General features: G+C 45.0%; 1 protein-coding gene and 1 pseudogene across 3 annotated transcripts in view; one reads left to right on the top strand and one right to left on the bottom strand.

Annotated features, from left to right (window-relative positions):
• The window catches only part of LOC137007702 (uncharacterized), a 1,237,067-nt pseudogene that overhangs the window by 1,085,907 nt on the left and 132,831 nt on the right, over window positions 1-18,329 (top strand).
• LOC137006087 (NACHT, LRR and PYD domains-containing protein 3-like) overlaps window positions 1-18,329 on the bottom strand; it is a 126,994-nt gene that overhangs the window by 45,011 nt on the left and 63,654 nt on the right. For all 3 annotated transcript variants that reach the window (XM_067366509.1, XM_067366519.1, XM_067366499.1), the window contains exons 2-6: window positions 7,755-7,844; window positions 6,519-6,608; window positions 4,875-5,015; window positions 4,118-4,165; window positions 143-1,955 (exon numbers count right to left, since the gene is read on the bottom strand). In XM_067366509.1, coding sequence (XP_067222610.1) covers window positions 143-1,955; window positions 4,118-4,165; window positions 4,875-5,015; window positions 6,519-6,588 — 2,072 coding nt within the window. In that variant the 5' untranslated portion in view covers window positions 6,589-6,608; window positions 7,755-7,844. The remainder of the gene's footprint in view (window positions 1-142; window positions 1,956-4,117; window positions 4,166-4,874; window positions 5,016-6,518; window positions 6,609-7,754; window positions 7,845-18,329) is intronic.

The raw sequence follows: 18,329 nt of genomic DNA, 5'->3' as shown, positions 1-18,329 counted from the left end.
ATTTTTCTGATGTTCAGTGTTTTCCAATAACACATTGTTCATAATCAGGAAAGACATATTTCATTATTCAGTATTTTTACATTTATTTGTTTAGTGATAGAATAAAATCTTTAATTAAACAGTGATCAGTGAAATTACTCACAAGGCTTTTCTGCAGCATTTCACAGCTGGAACGAGTCTCTTGTTGTCTTCCTGTGATGACGTAAACCTCTTTGGGTTGAACTCATCCAGCACCTTCTCTGACATCAGAAGTATGTAGGTCAGCACTGTGCACATTGAAGATGAGATGAGTTTTTTCCCTGTATGTTCTTCTGAACTGATGTATCTCTGGATTTCCTCATATAATGAATGATCCTTGAGCTCAAGTAAGCAGAAAAATAGGTTGACTGAAGCTTCATCTGAGATATCCATGTCTTGTACTTGTTTAATGTATTTAGTTGTTTGTGTGATGCTCTTTGTAGTGTCTTCAGTGTGTGGGATCAGTCCTTTGAGCAGGGTTTGACTGGATCCCAGTGAATTTCCCATCAGAAACCGCAGGAACAAGTCCAGATGTCCTCTCTTACTCTTCATGGCTTTATCAACAGCCTTCTCTAGTAACTCATGCAATGTGACGTTTTCTTTAGGTCCCTCAAAGAAAAACTGAAGCTCCTGCATGTTCTTCCTCAGGTAACAGATGAACACATGCACTGCAGCAAGGAACTCTTGAACACTCAGATGCACAAAGTAGAAGACCTTTTCTTCATGAAGTCCATCCTCCTCCTTAAAGATCTCAGCGATCATTCCTGTGAACTCGGTGTCTTCACTCACATCAATATCACATGCTTCCAGATCTTCCTCATAGAACACAATGTTTTCCTCCTTCAACTGTTCAAATGCTAACTTGGCTAACTTCAAAATCATTTCTTTATTTGACTGTAAGAGCTTTGTACGTTGTCTCTCTGTTTTTCTGTCATATTTTTGGCTCTTCATGTTCATCTGTATCAGCAGGAAGTGAATGTACATTTCAGTGAGTGTTGTGCTGATGTTCTCAGTGTTTTTCTTGAGAATATCCTGAAGTACTGTGGCTGTGATCCAGCAGAACACAGGAATGTGGCACATGATGTAGAGACTACGAGACGTCTTAATGTGTGAGATGATTCTGGAGGCCTGAGTCTCATCTTTGATTCTCTTTTTGAAGTAATCCTCCTTCTGTTGGTCAGTAAATCCTCGCACCTCTGTGAACAAACCCACATACTGAGGAGGGATCTGATTGGCTGCTGCTGGTCGTGAGGTCACCCAGATGAGAGCTGATGGAAGCAGCTTCCCTTTGACCAGACTTGTGAACAGCACGTCTACAGTTGATCTTTCCTCAACATTGTTTAATATTCTGCTTTTAAAATTCAAATCCAGGCGACTCTCATCAAGTCCATCAAATATAAATGCAAGTTTACATTCCTTATATAACTTTGATTTTTCCAGGTCCTTCAATTGAGGATAAAATTTTAGCAGAAACTCATGGAGATTTAATTCCAAATTGAACTCTTTAATTCCATTGTCTTTAATGCCTTTAATGCTGTTAATCTCTCGGAATGAAAGTAGGAACATAGAGTCTATATCTTGATTGGCTGTTTCCTCTGCCCAGTCCAGGATGAACTTGTGCACAGAGACAGTTTTTCCGATGCCAGCGACTCCCTTGGTCAGTACAATCTTTTCTTCATTTTTTTCTCTTAGTAATGTAAATATATCACTGCATTTGATTGGTTTGTCCTGTGTTTCTTTGTTCTTGAAAGCATCGTCAATCTTCAGAATCTCATGTTCCTGATTGACATCTTTCATATCTCCCACTGTGATGAAGAGTTCTGTGTAAACATCCTTAAGAAGTGCTTCCTTTTCTTTCTTGCACTCAAAAATATGCTCCACTTTCTTCTTCATGTCTGTTTTGTGAGTTTGCAAGATTTTTTTCAAAATCAAATCCTCTGTTTGGTGTAAATAAATAAAACATGAGGGAAAGCAAAAACATATTTTATTAAAAAAAGAAACATGTCAAAGCTTTCACATCAGCAATGTAATTAAATTACTGTTGAAATTCTTACAGCTCAGAGGCCTCAGATCTTCCATTTAATTCACTATATTTTGATAAATATATTACACTCATGGAAGGGAATACCCTTAAGCATTCAAAACAAAACTGTAATCCAGGCATATATACTTTTTTAATGCCTAATGTGTAAACTCAGTACAGAGGATAGGGTTCGAGGAACATCTGGCAGTGAATGCTCTAGTTCCCGATTACAAAAAAGTTGGGACATTTTACATATTGTGAATAAAAACAGAATGCAATGATGTGGAAGTTTCAAATTTCAATATTTTATTCATAATACAACATAGATGACATATCAAATGTTTAAACTGAGAAAATGTATCATTTTAAGGGAAAGATTCTTGTCTAATACAGGCTTCTAGTTGCTCAACTGTCTTAGGTCTTCTTTGTCGCATCTTCTTCCTTATGATGCGCCAAATGTTTTCTATGGGTGAAAGATCTGGACTGTAGGCTGGCCATTTCAGTACCCGGATCCTTCTTCTACGCAGCCATGATTTGTAATTGATGCAGTATGTGGTCTGGCATTGTCATGTTGGAAAATGCAAGGTCTTCCCTGAAAGAGACTACGTCTGGATGGGAGCATATGTTGTTCATACCTTTCAGCACTGATGGTGCCTTTCCAGATGTGTAAGCTTCCCATGCCACACGCACTCATGCAACCCCATACCATCAGAGATGCAGGCTTCTGAACTGAGCGCTGATAACAACTTGGGTTGTCCTTGTCCTCTTTAGTCCGGATGACATGGCGTCCCAGTTTTCCAAAAAGAACTTAAAATTTTGATTTGATGACCACAGAACAGTTTTCCACTTTGCCACAGTCCATTTTAAATGAGCCTTGGCCCAGAGAAAACGCCTGCGCTTCTGGATCATGTTTAGATATGGTTTCTTTTTTGACCTGTAGAGTTTAGGGTGTATTGTGTTCACCGATAATGTTTTCTGGAAGTAATCCTGAGCCCATGTTGTGATTTCCATTACAGTAGCATTCCTGTATGTGATGCAGTGCCGTCTAAGGGCCCGATTCTCTGAATCTTTGGATGATATTATGCACTGTAGATGATGATAACTTCAAACTCTTTGCAATTTTTCTTTGAGAAACTCCTTTCTGATATTGCTCCACTATTTTTCACCGCAGCATTGGGGGAATTGGTGATCCTATGCCCATCTTGGCTTCTGAGAGACACTGACACTCTGAGAGGCTCTTTTTATACCCAATCATTGCCAATTGACCTAATAAGTTGCAAATTGGTCCTCCAGCTGTTCCTTATATGTACATTTCACTTTTCCGGCCTCTTATTGCTACCTGTCCCAACTTTTTTGGAATGTGTAGCTCTCATGAAATCCAAAATTCAAAATGTCTCACATTCAACATTTGGTATGTTATAAATTTATGAGATTTGTAAATTATTGCATTCCTTTTTTATCCACAATTTGTACAGTGTCCCAACTGTTTGGTTGTAAGGTATACTATCATGGTCATTGGCAGTCACATCTGGTGGTTGACTGGAGTATGTGGCTGTTGAAAAGGTCAGTGGTGTGGTCTGGTTAGTTCTGGTGATACAGTACATCACCTCTCACAGTTAACCTCTGTTACAATATTAATAAAGATCTCAACCTGACTTGTCCAACCACTGCATGGCAGCGTTTAGATTTAAAAAGTCATAAATAATCCTACACTGACTTTTATTATTCAAGAGAATAAATTTTGTGTGTACACAGACATTTAGGATAAAACACAGATTTTCTGTACATTAGGCCCAGGGACTAGAGTCCAAATTCAAAATACATCTGACATGTTTAAATCACTTCTGAAACACTTTAAAAAGACTAGTTCACACTGTACAGACTGATGCTGATCACATTCCTGCTCCTGACAAACAGTGAATGAACATGTTCTGTAGGTAAAAACAAACACCAACTAACACTAACAGATGCCAACAGGGAAAAGACTTATCTGACAATATCTGTCTACTGCCGTTGGTCGACATCTGATGGTGCAGTGTGAATTAGCCTTAAGAGATATGACTGTTAAGATGGTACCTTGCTCTTCTCTGTGTTTCTCTGCTGTCTCTGCGATATTTTGTGGCTCTGTTAGGAGAAAGAAAAGGAAGGAAATAAAAAAATAATAATTTTCTACAGATACACAAAAGAAAATCCTGTAGCTAAAGTATGTCTGCCTGTGAACAATATGACTTTAAAATCAACTGTGAGATTTAGAGGCCCCTTACAGCCCTATTATTCTCTTCTTGAGTGTAATATAAGTCACCATTCACTTCCTTTATGTTCAGTCACCATAGAGAATAGGCATGAGTGAAGAAATGTGTCATAGCCTCTTTTGTATTTTTCCATAACTGCCTTATAATAAGTTGTTTTTCAAGTGATATGTTTCTTTTGCTCTTATTTCTAGCCACCTTGTTACTGTTTTCTTTGTTCAAGGTTATGTTCCTTATTTGTAATTTCGGACTATGAAATGATTCATTTTATGGTTTTATCTTTGTGCGCCCTCTGGAGGACAACATCCAGGATGGGAGTGTCACTTTTTTTCTATTGAAAATATAAATTGTGTAAACTGCGCAGTAAAAATTGAAGATTTGTGACATGACTCTGTTCGTGTTATGATTCTTCCCACAGCCGCAATGATAACTGAGAGGGACTGAATCTTAACTGAAGAATGAGAGAAATCTAATTCTTACATGACCTTTATAGGATAAGGATTCACAAGCACTGAGCATATTAGCATACAAGCTATTAACTGACTGCTAATGTGTGTCAGTAAGCACAGCTGTAGTGATAGTACCGTTTCCTGCAGGGTTCATGATGAAGGTCACTGGGGCTGTGAAGTTGTTTCCAGTGAGTACAGGAGCATTTAGAGTTGCTCCCATTTCAGCATTCAGATCAACACTGACTCCAGTGAGAGCGCTGATGTCGATGCAATGATCTTGACATTTGCAAAGTAACATCAATGTTACAAACAATATCTTATATGGTTAATAAATCAAAATAAAGATGAATCACAACAGAAATCAAACAAATAATTTAAAGGCCGCTTGCAGTTTGTTTGACTGGAATAGGGACAGAGATTAATTACGTTTCCTAAATGACAACTGTAACGAGGTTAGTAGATATGGGAAGAAGGAGGCGGGAACCGGCGAACATTGAACGTAACTTTTAATGTAAAATAAACAAAGAACAAAACGAAAGTAATGCCGGCAGACCCTCGCGGACGTCTGCCGGCCACACAAACATAACAAAACATAAAATAAAGTCCAGGCCTGGTCCTCTCTCGTCCTTCACTGATGTCGCTCCTCCTTTTATGCCTCCGGAGCTCCTCCGTGAGAGACTCGAGGCCGGCACGCCTCGCAGGTGACGCTCATTATCACTCACGTCACCGGCCTCGCGCCGTTCCCTCACGGCTCTCGCTCGCCCTGCTCGTCACATACCCCCAACGCCCCTCGCAGGCCGGGGGGGTACCTCCGAGACTGCGCTTTACTCCCCCCCCGGGGCCTGTCTCGGCGGCCGCAGCACCTGGGGGTAAGGACAGACGAGACGAGAGAAAGGAGACGGAAGCAAGGGGAGCGACAGGACGAGAGAGGGGAGAGAGGAAAAAAAAAAATGCTGGGTCCGGCTCCCAGACACACTGCCGCTCGGTCCTCAGCCTGCCAAGAGGCTCTTCTTCGCGGTGCCATGCGGTGGCACTGGACGCTCGGTGGACTGCCCGATCCTCGACCGCCTCCTGGCGGCCGGCGATGGCTCCTCCGACTGAGGGCAGCCGGCAGCGAGTCCCCCGTCCCCTGCTCCTCCCCTTCATGGCGGACGGCAGCAGGCTCCGGCCCACGGCAGACGGCGGCGACTCCTCCGCTCCCTCCAGGTCCAAGACGGCAGCCACCCCACCTCGTCCCAGGAGCACGGCATCCGGGTCTCCGTCCCACCTTTCACAAGGCTCCAGCACCACCGCCTCGGGCAGCCTTTCGCGGTCTTCACTTCCGCGCTGCCCGAACTCCGCAGCACCGCGATCCCCCTCAGCAGCGAGGGCTCTCCGACAGCATGTCCCTCCTTCCTCCCGGGTTTCGGCACCAATGTAACGAGGTTAGTAGATATGGGAAGAAGGAGGCGGGAACCGGCGAACATTGAACGTAACTTTTAATGTAAAATAAACAAAGAACAAAACGAAAGTAATGCCGGCAGACCCTCGCGGACGTCTGCCGGCCACACAAACATAACAAAACATAAAATAAAGTCCAGGCCTGGTCCTCTCTCGTCCTTCACTGATGTCGCTCCTCCTTTTATGCCTCCGGAGCTCCTCCGTGAGAGACTCGAGGCCGGCACGCCTCGCAGGTGACGCTCATTATCACTCACGTCACCGGCCTCGCGCCGTTCCCTCACGGCTCTCGCTCGCCCTGCTCGTCACAACAACGTTAACATTACTGATTTTCTTAATTACCTTTCTTGTATTTAGGCTTGTCTTCTTCCATCTCATCTAGTGTGTCACAATGCTGATCAACAGATGTCATCGTCCTTCACAGACTCACTGCTGTTGGATATGAAGAAAAAGGTTTAGAATTGCTCCACTGTCAGAAGACACTTTCCAAAAAACAAATAAAGCTCTAAATCATATGTACTATATTAAAAGAGAAAAATAATATTGGGTCTCATCTACTCTCATGCTTTCCTTTCGTCACTCTCATCAAACATGACACTCTCTCACCTGAGATTCTTGAGCAATGCCAAATGTGTCATTCTCAAAACCAGTTAAAACACAATAAACACAGGGACTTCCGCTTCCGGCCGAATGGAGTGAGCAACGAAGTTAGGCAGCTCCGCAAAAGTTTCAACAATTTAAGTATCCTGGGTCAACAAACATCGCCCTTTGTCTGTAATTTACCTATAAAGATAATTTAGGACAATATTTGATATGAAGGGCACTCGGAAATACACACAAAAAACTCTACAAGCCACACCCTCACCGGTTGGCACTGCTCCGGCTAACGACTCTGCTAACAAGGCCTCAACCGGCACTGCGAATGCTATTGCAGCACAGGCTGAGAAAGCCTCGGCTAACACTGCTCCAGATGGTGAAGCTCTGGCCTGCTAACAAGATGAAGGCATGATGTCGGAAGAAGAAACGCCTCTCTCTGTAGGAATATTTCGAAGTGAACTATGTGCTTACCGTGAAAACTTTATAAGAATTATATTAAAGCGGAAATCGAGATTATGCATTAAGATATACGCAAAGACATCACATCGCTACGGGAGGAAGCTAAAGCGGACATCAACACGCTCCGAAACGAACTTTCACAGAAAATAGAAACATTGCACAGAGCCCATACTGAAACGGCACACACAGAGAGAGATGGAAAGATCTCTCTGCAATGTTTCGGATAGAATAACCGCCATGGACAAAGCACACGCAACCTTACAGAAGGACTACAATAAACTACAGGAAAAATACATGGACCTGGAGAACAGAAGTCGCAGGCAATGATCTTGACATTTGCAAAGTAACATCAATGTTACAAACAATATCTTATATGGTTAATAAATCAAAATAAAGATGAATCACAACAGAAATCAAACAAATAATTTAAAGGCCGCTTGCAGTTTGTTTGACTGGAATAGGGACAGAGATTAATTACATTTCCTAAATGACAACGTTAACATTACTGATTTTCTTAATTACCTTTCTTGTATTTAGGCTTGTCTTCTTCCATCTCATCTAGTGTGTCACAATGCTGATCAACAGATGTCATCGTCCTTCACAGACTCACTGCTGTTGGATATGAAGAAAAAGGTTTAGAATTGCTCCACTGTCAGAAGACACTTTCCAAAAAACAAATAAAGCTCTAAATCATATGTACTATATTACAGTTTTTTCCAATTGCTAACACACTAAAATGACATGCACAGCACAATTATTTAAACTGACACACAGAGAGCAAAACTTCTTCTCAAGTCTCCAAAAGTCTAAACACCTTTTCTGTTTTACACACATTTTGCATTTCAAAATAGCACTTTTTAAATTCACTAAATACAGTTCTCTGCATAAGACACAACAATCTGACATAAAGTCACATGTTTGCCATTTCAAAACACTGCTATTCAAAATGACACTACATGAGCTAATTGGCCAATTACATGTGCCACCTGGCCAAACACCTCAGTGGTTAATTGTTAACACTTCAATCAGGATGTAAGCACTATGAAAAGACCACAGGTAAGAACCTTTTTTTACAACAACAATGGAAGACATTGCAGAGAGAGGAAGAGGAAGAGGAAGAGGAAGAGGGAGGTTGAGAATAAGAGGGGGAGGAAGAGTGAGAGGTAGGGGTAGAGCAGGTAGAGGAGTTCATGGCCAAAGAAGACAAACACTTTCAAATGAAATCAGAGCAACCTTAGTAGATCATGTCATCAACCATGGGTTGACAATGCGTGAGGCTGGACAGAGAGTGCAGCCAAACTTGAGCCGTTTTACTGTCGCCTCTGTCATCCGGACCTTTAGACTGGAGAACAGGTATGTAACCAAAATTTCATGTAGTACACATGTAGTATACCCCATGTCATAGTGTATCAGTTGGGTGACACCTGTTTACTTAGTGTATGACATCAGCCATTCATGAACTGTACAAGTTTCCTGTACAATGTACTCTACTGTGGGGGAAAATATTTAGGCTGCATTGTCCAAGCCCTATATATATTTTTATTTTATTTTTTCTAAAGGACTGAGAGACGACACCATGGTGGAGGAAGGGGCCAAATGTTCACCGGGGTACAGGAAGCTGCCATTGTAAACTTGGTTTTGGAAAATAATGAAATCAGATTACGAGAAATTCAAAGCCACATCATCCAAGACAACACTTTATTCAACAACATTCAATGAGTTAGTCTGTCCACATTGGCTCGCATTCTCAAGCGAAACCAAATCAGAATGAAACAACTTTATAAGGTGCCGTTTGAGAGAAACTCTCAAAGAAACAAAGAGTTCAGACGAGCATATGTGGATGTAAGTACTATATTGACTGCAGTACACTACACACAACATTGTTTCCCAGTGTACTGGATAACACCATATTGAGTGATTTTTGTTCTTTGTTTTCAGGGAGTACTGGAAATGGATGCTCATGCAATCCCACATGAGTTCATCTTTATAGATGAGGCTGGGTTCAACCTAGCAAAGACCAGAAGAAGAGGGAGAAACCTCATTGGCCACAGAGCCATTATAGATGTTCCTGGCCAACGTGGTGGGAACATCACAATGTGCGCTGCCATCTCCAATATGCATGGTGTCCTCCACCATCATGCCAAACTTGGACCATACAACACAGCCCATATTCTCACATTTCTGGACAGACTTCACAACATTCTCATACCACCAGAGCGTATGAATGATGCAGACCATCAAAGAAACCGGTACGTTGTAGTATGGGACAACGTGAGCTTTCATCGTGCAGCCCCAGTCCAAAACTGGTTTGCTGACCACCCAACATTTCTCGTGCAATACCTCCCACCATACTCACCATTTCTGAACCCCATAGAAGAATTCTTTTTGGCATGGCGGTGGAAGGTATACGACCGGCAGCCCTTTGTGCGCATGCCTCTTGTGCAGGCCATGGAAGAGGCATGTGATGAGATTGATGTGGGTGCAATTCAGGGATGGATAAGGCACTCAAGGCAGCGCTTCCCTCGATGTCTGGCAAGGGAAGATATTGCCTGTGATGTTGACGAGGCGTTGTGGCCAGACCCGGCTGTGCGGCAAGATGCTGCCTAACTTTTTTTTTTTTTACTGTAATATATTTTTTTTCAGAAATTTTCTTTTTCAGTTTACTTTTTTTGTAAGAATATTTTTGTTCAGTCCCATGTAAATATATCTGCTGTGCTTATGTTGTACTGACTTGTTTACTGTAGTGAAGGAAAAAAAATAAAAATGTTGCAACAGCATGTGTGTGTATCTGCAAATATTTCTGTGCATGTGAACAATCTGATACATATTTTAGTATTATGGCAAAGCATACTAAAGATGGGGGTGCTTTTCATTATGCCCAACAGTGTATAGGTGGTTAGGCAAAAATCTGGTAATATGAATGAAGTGTGTGCCATTTCATGCAAAAGTTTGATTTTGATAATGCTCTGTGTAGTTTTGGTTGCAGTGCTTCATTTTGCAGGATATATGAGGTATTTTGCAGTTTGGGTGTGTGGTTTTGTGAATTGTGTTAAGTGTTTTGATAAAACCAGACTAGTTTGAAAAATTGTGTGTTAGCAATTGGAAAAAACTGTAAAAGAGAAAAATAATATTGGGTCTCATCTACTCTCATGCTTTCCTTTCGTCACTCTCATCAAACATGACACTCTCTCACCTGAGATTCTTGAGCAATGCCAAATGTGTCATTCTCAAAACCAGTTAAAACACAATAAACACAGGGACTTCCGCTTCCGGCCGAATGGAGTGAGCAACGAAGTTAGGCAGCTCCGCAAAAGTTTCAACAATTTAAGTATCCTGGGTCAACAAACATCGCCCTTTGTCTGTAATTTACCTATAAAGATAATTTAGGACAATATTTGATATGAAGGGCACTCGGAAATACACACAAAAAACTCTACAAGCCACACCCTCACCGGTTGGCACTGCTCCGGCTAACGACTCTGCTAACAAGGCCTCAACCGGCACTGCGAATGCTATTGCAGCACAGGCTGACAAAGCCTCGGCTAACACTGCTCCAGATGGTGAAGCTCTGGCCTGCTCACAAGATGAAGGCATGATGGCGGAAGAAGAAACGCCTCTCTCTGTAGGAATATTTCGAAGTGAACTATGTGCTTACCGTGAAAACTTTATAAGAATTATATTAAAGCGGAAATCGAGATTATGCATTAAGATATACGCAAAGACATCACATCGCTACGGGAGGAAGCTAAAGCGGACATCAACACGCTCCGAAACGAACTTTCACAGAAAATAGAAACATTGCACAGAGCCCATACTGAAACGGCACACACAGAGAGAGATGGAAAGATCTCTCTGCGATGTTTCGGATAGAATAACCGCCATGGACAAAGCACACGCAACCTTACAGAAGGACTACAATAAACTACAGGAAAAATACATGGACCTGGAGAACAGAAGTCGCAGGCAATACCTACACGTGGTGGGAATTAGCGAAGGGATGGAGGATGGGAACCCAAGCCGCTTCATAGCAGAGTTTTTTTCAGAAGTGCTTGGTGAAGAAAATTTTGAATCACCAATCCTGATAGATCGAGCTCATAGAACCCTGGCACCTAAACCCCGAGCAGGAGAGCGCCCAAGAGTGATGATAGCTCGCCTACATTACTACACAGACAGGGAGAAGATTCTGCAACTATCCAGGAGCAAAGGCAACCTATTTTTGTCACGGTTCACAGATACATTGTTTCCTTCTTGTCGCGTGCTCTGTGTTTTGACAGCTGTGGGTGTGTTTGTGCTTGTGTGTGTGCGAGTGTGTTTGTGGGCGTGTCCAGGCCACGCGGCTCATCAGCGGATCCAGCTGCCGCTCATCATCCCATCACCTGCTGCTCATTCACTCCCCTATATATACTCACCTCATTCTCATCTCCATTGTCAGATCGTTGTTTGGTGTCCTGTGTCGTTAGTGTTTCGTCTGTTCCTGACCGGAGTTCCTGTTCATCTCGTCTTCAGTCCAGTTGGTTGTCTACGTTGCTCGTTCTATGTCTGGACCCTGGATTTATCTTCACGTCACTTCTCGTCACCTTCACTCACCACCAACGGATCATCTCAGTCCCTGCGTTACTGGAAGCCTGCACCATTCATCGACTGTTTGTGTCCATCTCTGTTTTCTCTCTACAATAAACCTTGTAACTTGCAATTGCTTCCTGTGATTCATCATGACAGAACGATCTGACCAAGCTACGGAAGCAGCAAGCGCCCGGCAAACTACCCTAGAGGAGTTTATCAACAGCAACATGCGTCGTATGGATTCCCAGGAGAGAAATCTTAATGAAACCGGGCGAGCTGTGCAGGCTTTAGTGACGCAGGTGTCCGAGCTCACCCAACAGCTCCAGCTTCTCCGCGGTCCCGCTGCGCCGCCCACACCGGCCGTCCTCCCACCCACACCAGAGAACGCCGCCAGTCCTGAACCTCGTCTTCCGGTGCCAGAAGCCTACTCAGGTGAACCTAATTTCTGTAGAGCATTTTTGACACGTTGTTCTATGCATTTCGCTCTACAGCCCCGGACATTTAATACGGAGCAGAGTAAGGTGGCTTTTGTGCTCACTCTCCTTACGGGGAAAGCTTCTCTTTGGGGGACGGCGGTGTGGGAGAATCAAGACCCATGCTGCGCCTCGTTCCAGTCACTCGCCGCGGAGATGAAGAGAGTGTTCGACCGGTCGGTCGCTGGGAGAGAAGCCGCCAGGCAGTTGGCGGAACTTCGCCAAGGAGAGAAGTCGGTGTCTGATTATTCCATCGAATTTCGTACACTAGCGGCTGAGTGCCACTGGAACGAGGAGGCGCAGTGGGACATGTTCCTGCATGGGCTGGCTGACCGTGTTCAGCGGGAGATCTACACGCTGGACCTTCCGACCACGTTTAATGAACTCATTGACCTGGCGCTCAGGGTGGACGCTCAGCTGACCAGGGTCGAGCGGAGGATTCCAGCCCAGAGGAGCGCGGAGGGGATTCGCTCCAGCAGCGTGGACACGGTCAGCCCCGTTCAAGACCATGAGCCCATGCAGGTGGGTCGAGCTCGGCTTTCCCGGGAGGAGCGGGAGAGGCGGAGGTCCCAGGGACTGTGTTTATACTGTGGTGGAGCCGGTCATTTCGCCTACAACTGCCCGTTAAAAGGGGCAAGCCCGGCAGTAAGTTTGAGGCTACTGTCGGGTGGGATCTCCGCCGGAAAGCCCTCAACCACATCCACCCTCCTCCCGGTGAGACTGGGATGGTCCAATCATCTTCACGACTGCAGTGCACTACTGGATTCCGGTGCTGAAGGTAACTTTTTGGACAAATCTCTTGCCATAAGACTTCACATTCCCTTCAGACCTCTCACCAACAGTATCGCCGTGCACGCACTCAATGGACAGAGTCTCCCCACTATTTTTCACAGCACCGAGAACGTCACCCTGATCACCGCCGGAAATCACACAGAACAGACTACCTTTTTCATTTTTGATTCTCCACAGACCCCCGTTGTCCTTGGTCATCCGTGGCTGATCCGATACAACCCCCGGGTAGACTGGATCCAGAACTCCATCGTGGCCTGGAGCGAGCAGTGTCATAAGTCTTGTCTTGTCTCTGCCTGTTCGTCCGTTTCTGTTTCTGTTTTACAGGAGGAAGCAGTGGATCTGTCTAACGTGCCCGTTGAGTACCTCGACCTGAAGGAGGTGTTCAGTAAGTCTAGGGCTGCTTCTCTTCCTCCGCACCGTCCCTACGACTGTGCTATAGACTTATTGCCAGGAAAGTCTCCGCCTAAAGGCAAGTTATATTCCCTTTCGGTTCCTGAAAGGGAGGCCATGGAGAAATATATTTCTGATTCACTGGCAGCCGGGTTCATCCGCCCTTCCTCTTCTCCAGCGGGGGCGGGGTTCTTTTTGTGGGGAAGAAGGACGGGTCCCTGCGACCTTGTATTGACTACCGGGGGCTGAACAACATTACGGTAAAGAATACCTATCCTTTGCCGTTAATGTCTTCAGCTTTCGAGAGGTTGCAGGGAGCGTCCATTTTCACAAAATTGGATTTAAGAAATGCTTATCATTTGGTTCGCATCAGGAAGGGGGATGAATGGAAGACCGCTTTTAACACCCCCAGGGGGCACTTTGAATACTTGGTTATGCCGTTCGGGCTTTCCAACTCCCCAGCGGTCTTCCAGGCACTCGTCAATGACGTGCTGAGAGATATGGTTGATCAGTTCATATATGTCTACCTGGACGACATATTGATTTTTTCCTCATCTCTCCAGGAGCATGTTCAGCACGTTCGACGAGTGCTTCAGAGGTTGTTAGTGAATGGGCTTTTTGTCAAGGCGGAGAAATGCGTTTTTCATGCACAGTCTGTTCCTTTCCTAGGGTACATCGTGTCGACTGAGGGAGTGCGCATGGATCCTGAGAAGGTTAAGGCTGTGGTGGATTGGCCAAGTCCAGATTCCCGTAAGGCCCTACAGAGGTTTCTGGGGTTCGCCAATTTTTACCGGCGGTTCATTCGCAACTTCAGCCAACTAGCCTCGCCTCTGATTGCCTTGACCTCTCCCAAAACTGCGTTCAGGTGGTCAGACGCAGCCAAGGCTGCGTTTGCCAAACTGAAGGCCTGCTTCGTTTCAGCCCCCATTCTTGTTGCCCCTGATCCATCACGGCAGTTTGTGGTAGAGGTCGACGCATCAGAGGTGGGGGTAGGAGCAGTGTTATCCCAGCGTTCTTCCGCAGACGATAAGATGCACCCGTGCGCGTTTTTCTCATCGATTGTCTCCCGCCGAACGCAACTACGACATTGGTAATAGGGAGTTGCTGGCAGTCAAGTTGGCTTTGGAGGAATGGCGCCATTGGTTGGAGGGTTCTGGGGTGCCTTTCATTGTATGGACCGACCACAAGAATTTAGAATATATCAGAACTGCCAAAAGGTTGAACTCCAGGCAGGCTCGGTGGGCACTTTTTCGGACGTTTTGATTTTGTTCTCTCGTACCGCCCGGGTTCTAAGAACATCAAACCCGACTCTTTGTCTCGTATTTTTGATCGTTCCGAACGCCCGTCTACTCCCGAGTGCATTTTACCTGAGACGTTAGTGGTCTCCACTCTCACATGGGAGGTCGAATCGAGAGTCAAGTTGGCTCTAGAAGGGGTAACGCCTCCGCCCGAGTGTCCACCGAACCGCTTATTCGTGCCGGAGCAACTACGGTCCGTGGTCATTCAATGGGGTCATTGCTCCAACGTAGCGTGTCATCCAGGAGTCAGTCGAACAAAATTTTTAGTCAAGCAACGATTCTGGTGGCCTCTCATGGCTCGGGACGTCCGCGATTTTGTATTGGCTTGCTCAGCTTGTGCCGTTGGCAAGACTTCCAATCGTTCCCCGGATGGGTTGCTTCAACCGCTGTCAGTCCCTTCGAGACCCTGGTCACATATTTCGCTAGATTTTATCACCGCCCTCCCACCCTCCCAAGGGTACACGGTTGTTTTGACCGTAGTGGACCGATTCTCGAAGGCGGCTCATTTCATTCCCTTGCCCAAATTACCATCAGCCAAGGAGACAGCGGTTACAGTCATTGACCACGTCTTTCGGCTTCATGGCCTCCCGATAGACGTGGTTTCTGACAGAGGTCCCCAGTTTGTGTCCAGATTTTGGCAGGAGTTTTGTAGATTGCTGGGGGCGACGGTTAGTTTGTCCTCAGGGTTTCACCCCCAGAGCAATGGCCAGACTGAGAGAGCCAATCAAGATTTGGAGCGAACGTTGCGATGTCTGGTCTCTAAGAATCCTTCCTCCTGGAGTCAGCAACTTTCGATGGTGGAGTACGCGCACAATACTTTACCAGTGTCGTCCACGGGCCTATCTCCGTTTGAGTGTAGCGTAGGTTACCAGCCACCTATTTTTCCTAGTCTGGAATCCGAAGTCGCGGTCCCCTCTGCTCACGCCTTTGTCCAGAGGTGTCACCGCACTTGGACGAGAGCCCGAGAGACTCTTCTCCAAGTGAGGGAGAGCACCAAGGCCAAGGCCGATCGCCACCGGTCAAGGCCTCCCGTATACGTCGTTGGTCAAAAAGTGTGGCTTTCAACTAAGAACATTCCTCTCCGATCCGTCTCTAATAAGCTTGCTCCCAAATTTATTGGTCCGTTTACTGTCACCAAGATCATTAGTCCGGTGGCAGTCCGCCTCAAACTTCCTCCAGCGTACAGGAGAGTTCATCCCGCCTTCCATGTATCCAAGATCAAACCCGTTTTTCATTCCAATATTAATCCGCCTGCTCCGGTTCCCCCACCGCCGCGACTCGTAGATGGGGAACCTTCCTATTCGGTCAACCGTATTCTGGACTCGAGGCGGAGGGGACGTGGATTTCAGTACTTGGTGGACTGGGAAGGTTACGGACCGGAGGAGAGAAGTTGGGTTCCTGCCAGAGACATCCTGGATCACACCCTTATCGATGATTACAATCGACAGGTAAGGGAGTCGGGGAACGCCAGGAGGCGTCCCTAGGAGGAGGGGTACTGTCACGGTTCACAGATACATTGTTTCCTTCTTGTCGCGTGCTCTGTGTTTTGACAGCTGTGGGTGTGTTTGTGCTTGTGTGTGTGCGAGTGTGTTTGTGGGCGTGTCCAGGCCACGCGGCTCATCAGCGGATCCAGCTGCCGCTCATCATCCCATCACCTGCTGCTCATTCACTCCCCTATATATACTCACCTCATTCTCATCTCCATTGTCAGATCGTTGTTTGGTGTCCTGTGTCGTTAGTGTTTCGTCTGTTCCTGACCGGAGTTCCTGTTCATCTCGTCTTCAGTCCAGTTGGTTGTCTACGTTGCTCGTTCTATGTCTGGACCCTGGATTTATCTTCACGTCACTTCTCGTCACCTTCACTCACCACCAACGGATCATCTCAGTCCCTGCGTTACTGGAAGCCTGCACCATTCATCGACTGTTTGTGTCCATCTCTGTTTTCTCTCTACAATAAACCTTGTAACTTGCAATTGCTTCCTGTGATTCATCATGACAATTTTACACAGGATCACCTGTACATATTTTTTAAATATGAGTCCAGAGGTCAGCAAGCTGCGAGCTTCTTTCAACCCGGTTAAGATGAAACTAAGCAACGCTGGAATACCCTACAGCAGTGGTTCTCAACCTTTTTTGGGCCAGCGCCCCCTATCCATTATCCAGGTCCTTTACCGCCCCCCAAATACCGACAAACCCACAACCCAACCCCCCCCCAACACACACAACACACACTCACACAAGGGATAAATGTCTTTATTGAAAGTATGCTGATTATTATTCTGTATTACTAATAACAAAATGTATAATTCACATCTGTGTTTTTTTTTATTATTCTTATTTTTATTATTCTTATTATTAATATTAAATCTGTAACTTTTTTGTATTTAAAATGTAGGCTACCAAATTTAATCAGTGAGTAGCCTACATCATGAATCCATTTTCCAAACCGTGTTTTTGTCTTATCCTGAATCACTATGACACACCTATAATAAGTGTTTATATTGGGACTGACTGGTTTGAGTCGACACTGCTGTGGAGTACAGTACCTGCAGTACCAAGACGCCTGCAGTTTAGTTTATTTATGCTAGAGCTCCAAAAGTTACGGACTGCAGCTTTCATAATTAAAAGCATGTCACTGAAAGCCACATAACAGATTTGATTTGACTGAACAGCGGCAGGAAGCCCTTAATTTGTGCCGGGACATGCTGGAACCGGAACCTCCGAAATCTGATCCGGCACCTCATTTGGTGATCCCCCTCTCATATAACACCAAAAGTGGTCCATGCCGTGTTTTGTGTTTTCCGACACATAAGCAACATATAAAGCAGTGGCTGTCAAACTTTTTTTAAAGAACGATTTTTTTTTTTTTTTTTTAAATTGACGCGACCAAACCAAGTCAAGCCAAGCATAAGAGTACTAAAATATATAATATACATGTACAGAACAAGAATAAAAACTTATAAGTAGCTTATAAACAAGCCCAAACAAATTAATTTGAAGCGAAACCAGTGTTCTCAAGCAGCCTTTCTCGTTTGGCACGAATTCATATGTTTCCATATTAGCAATGTATTTGGATGCTGAACTTTTATTTATTATGTCAAAAAGTATTTGTACTTCACTCCCGTTTCAATATCAACGAAAACAATCATCCTCTTTACATGAGCAAATATGTGTTTGGCAGGACCAGTTTCAGCGGTGGTCACGCTGAACGGCACAGACAGGATATTTTTTATATGTTTGGCTGACGGTATTTTATTTTGATAATGAACAGGCTGCGATGTCAAGTTTGCAATGAATATGTTGAGTGCGCAGGCTGTCACAGACACGTCAGGTTCCACCTCACTCCCTTACCCGCGCACTCAATCACCGGAATTCTAATCACCGCCACCTGAAGCTCATCATCACAGTCATCAGCCACACTACAAAAACCCCACACTCACACACACACATTGTCCGGTCTCGTTCGTTGTACAACTTGTTGTATGCTTACCTCAAGGACTTCCCAAGTGATACTTACCCGCCTCCATCGTCTCCTTCGTCTCCATTGTCTCCAGTTCTCCTCGTGTTCCTACCTGCCTGTGT

This window comes from Chanodichthys erythropterus, chromosome 3, assembly GCF_024489055.1.
Source record: "Chanodichthys erythropterus isolate Z2021 chromosome 3, ASM2448905v1, whole genome shotgun sequence".
Classification (NCBI taxonomy): Eukaryota; Metazoa; Chordata; class Actinopteri; order Cypriniformes; family Xenocyprididae; genus Chanodichthys; species Chanodichthys erythropterus.
Note: the sequence above shows the minus strand (reverse complement) of the source record. Positions and strands in the feature narration are given on the sequence as shown.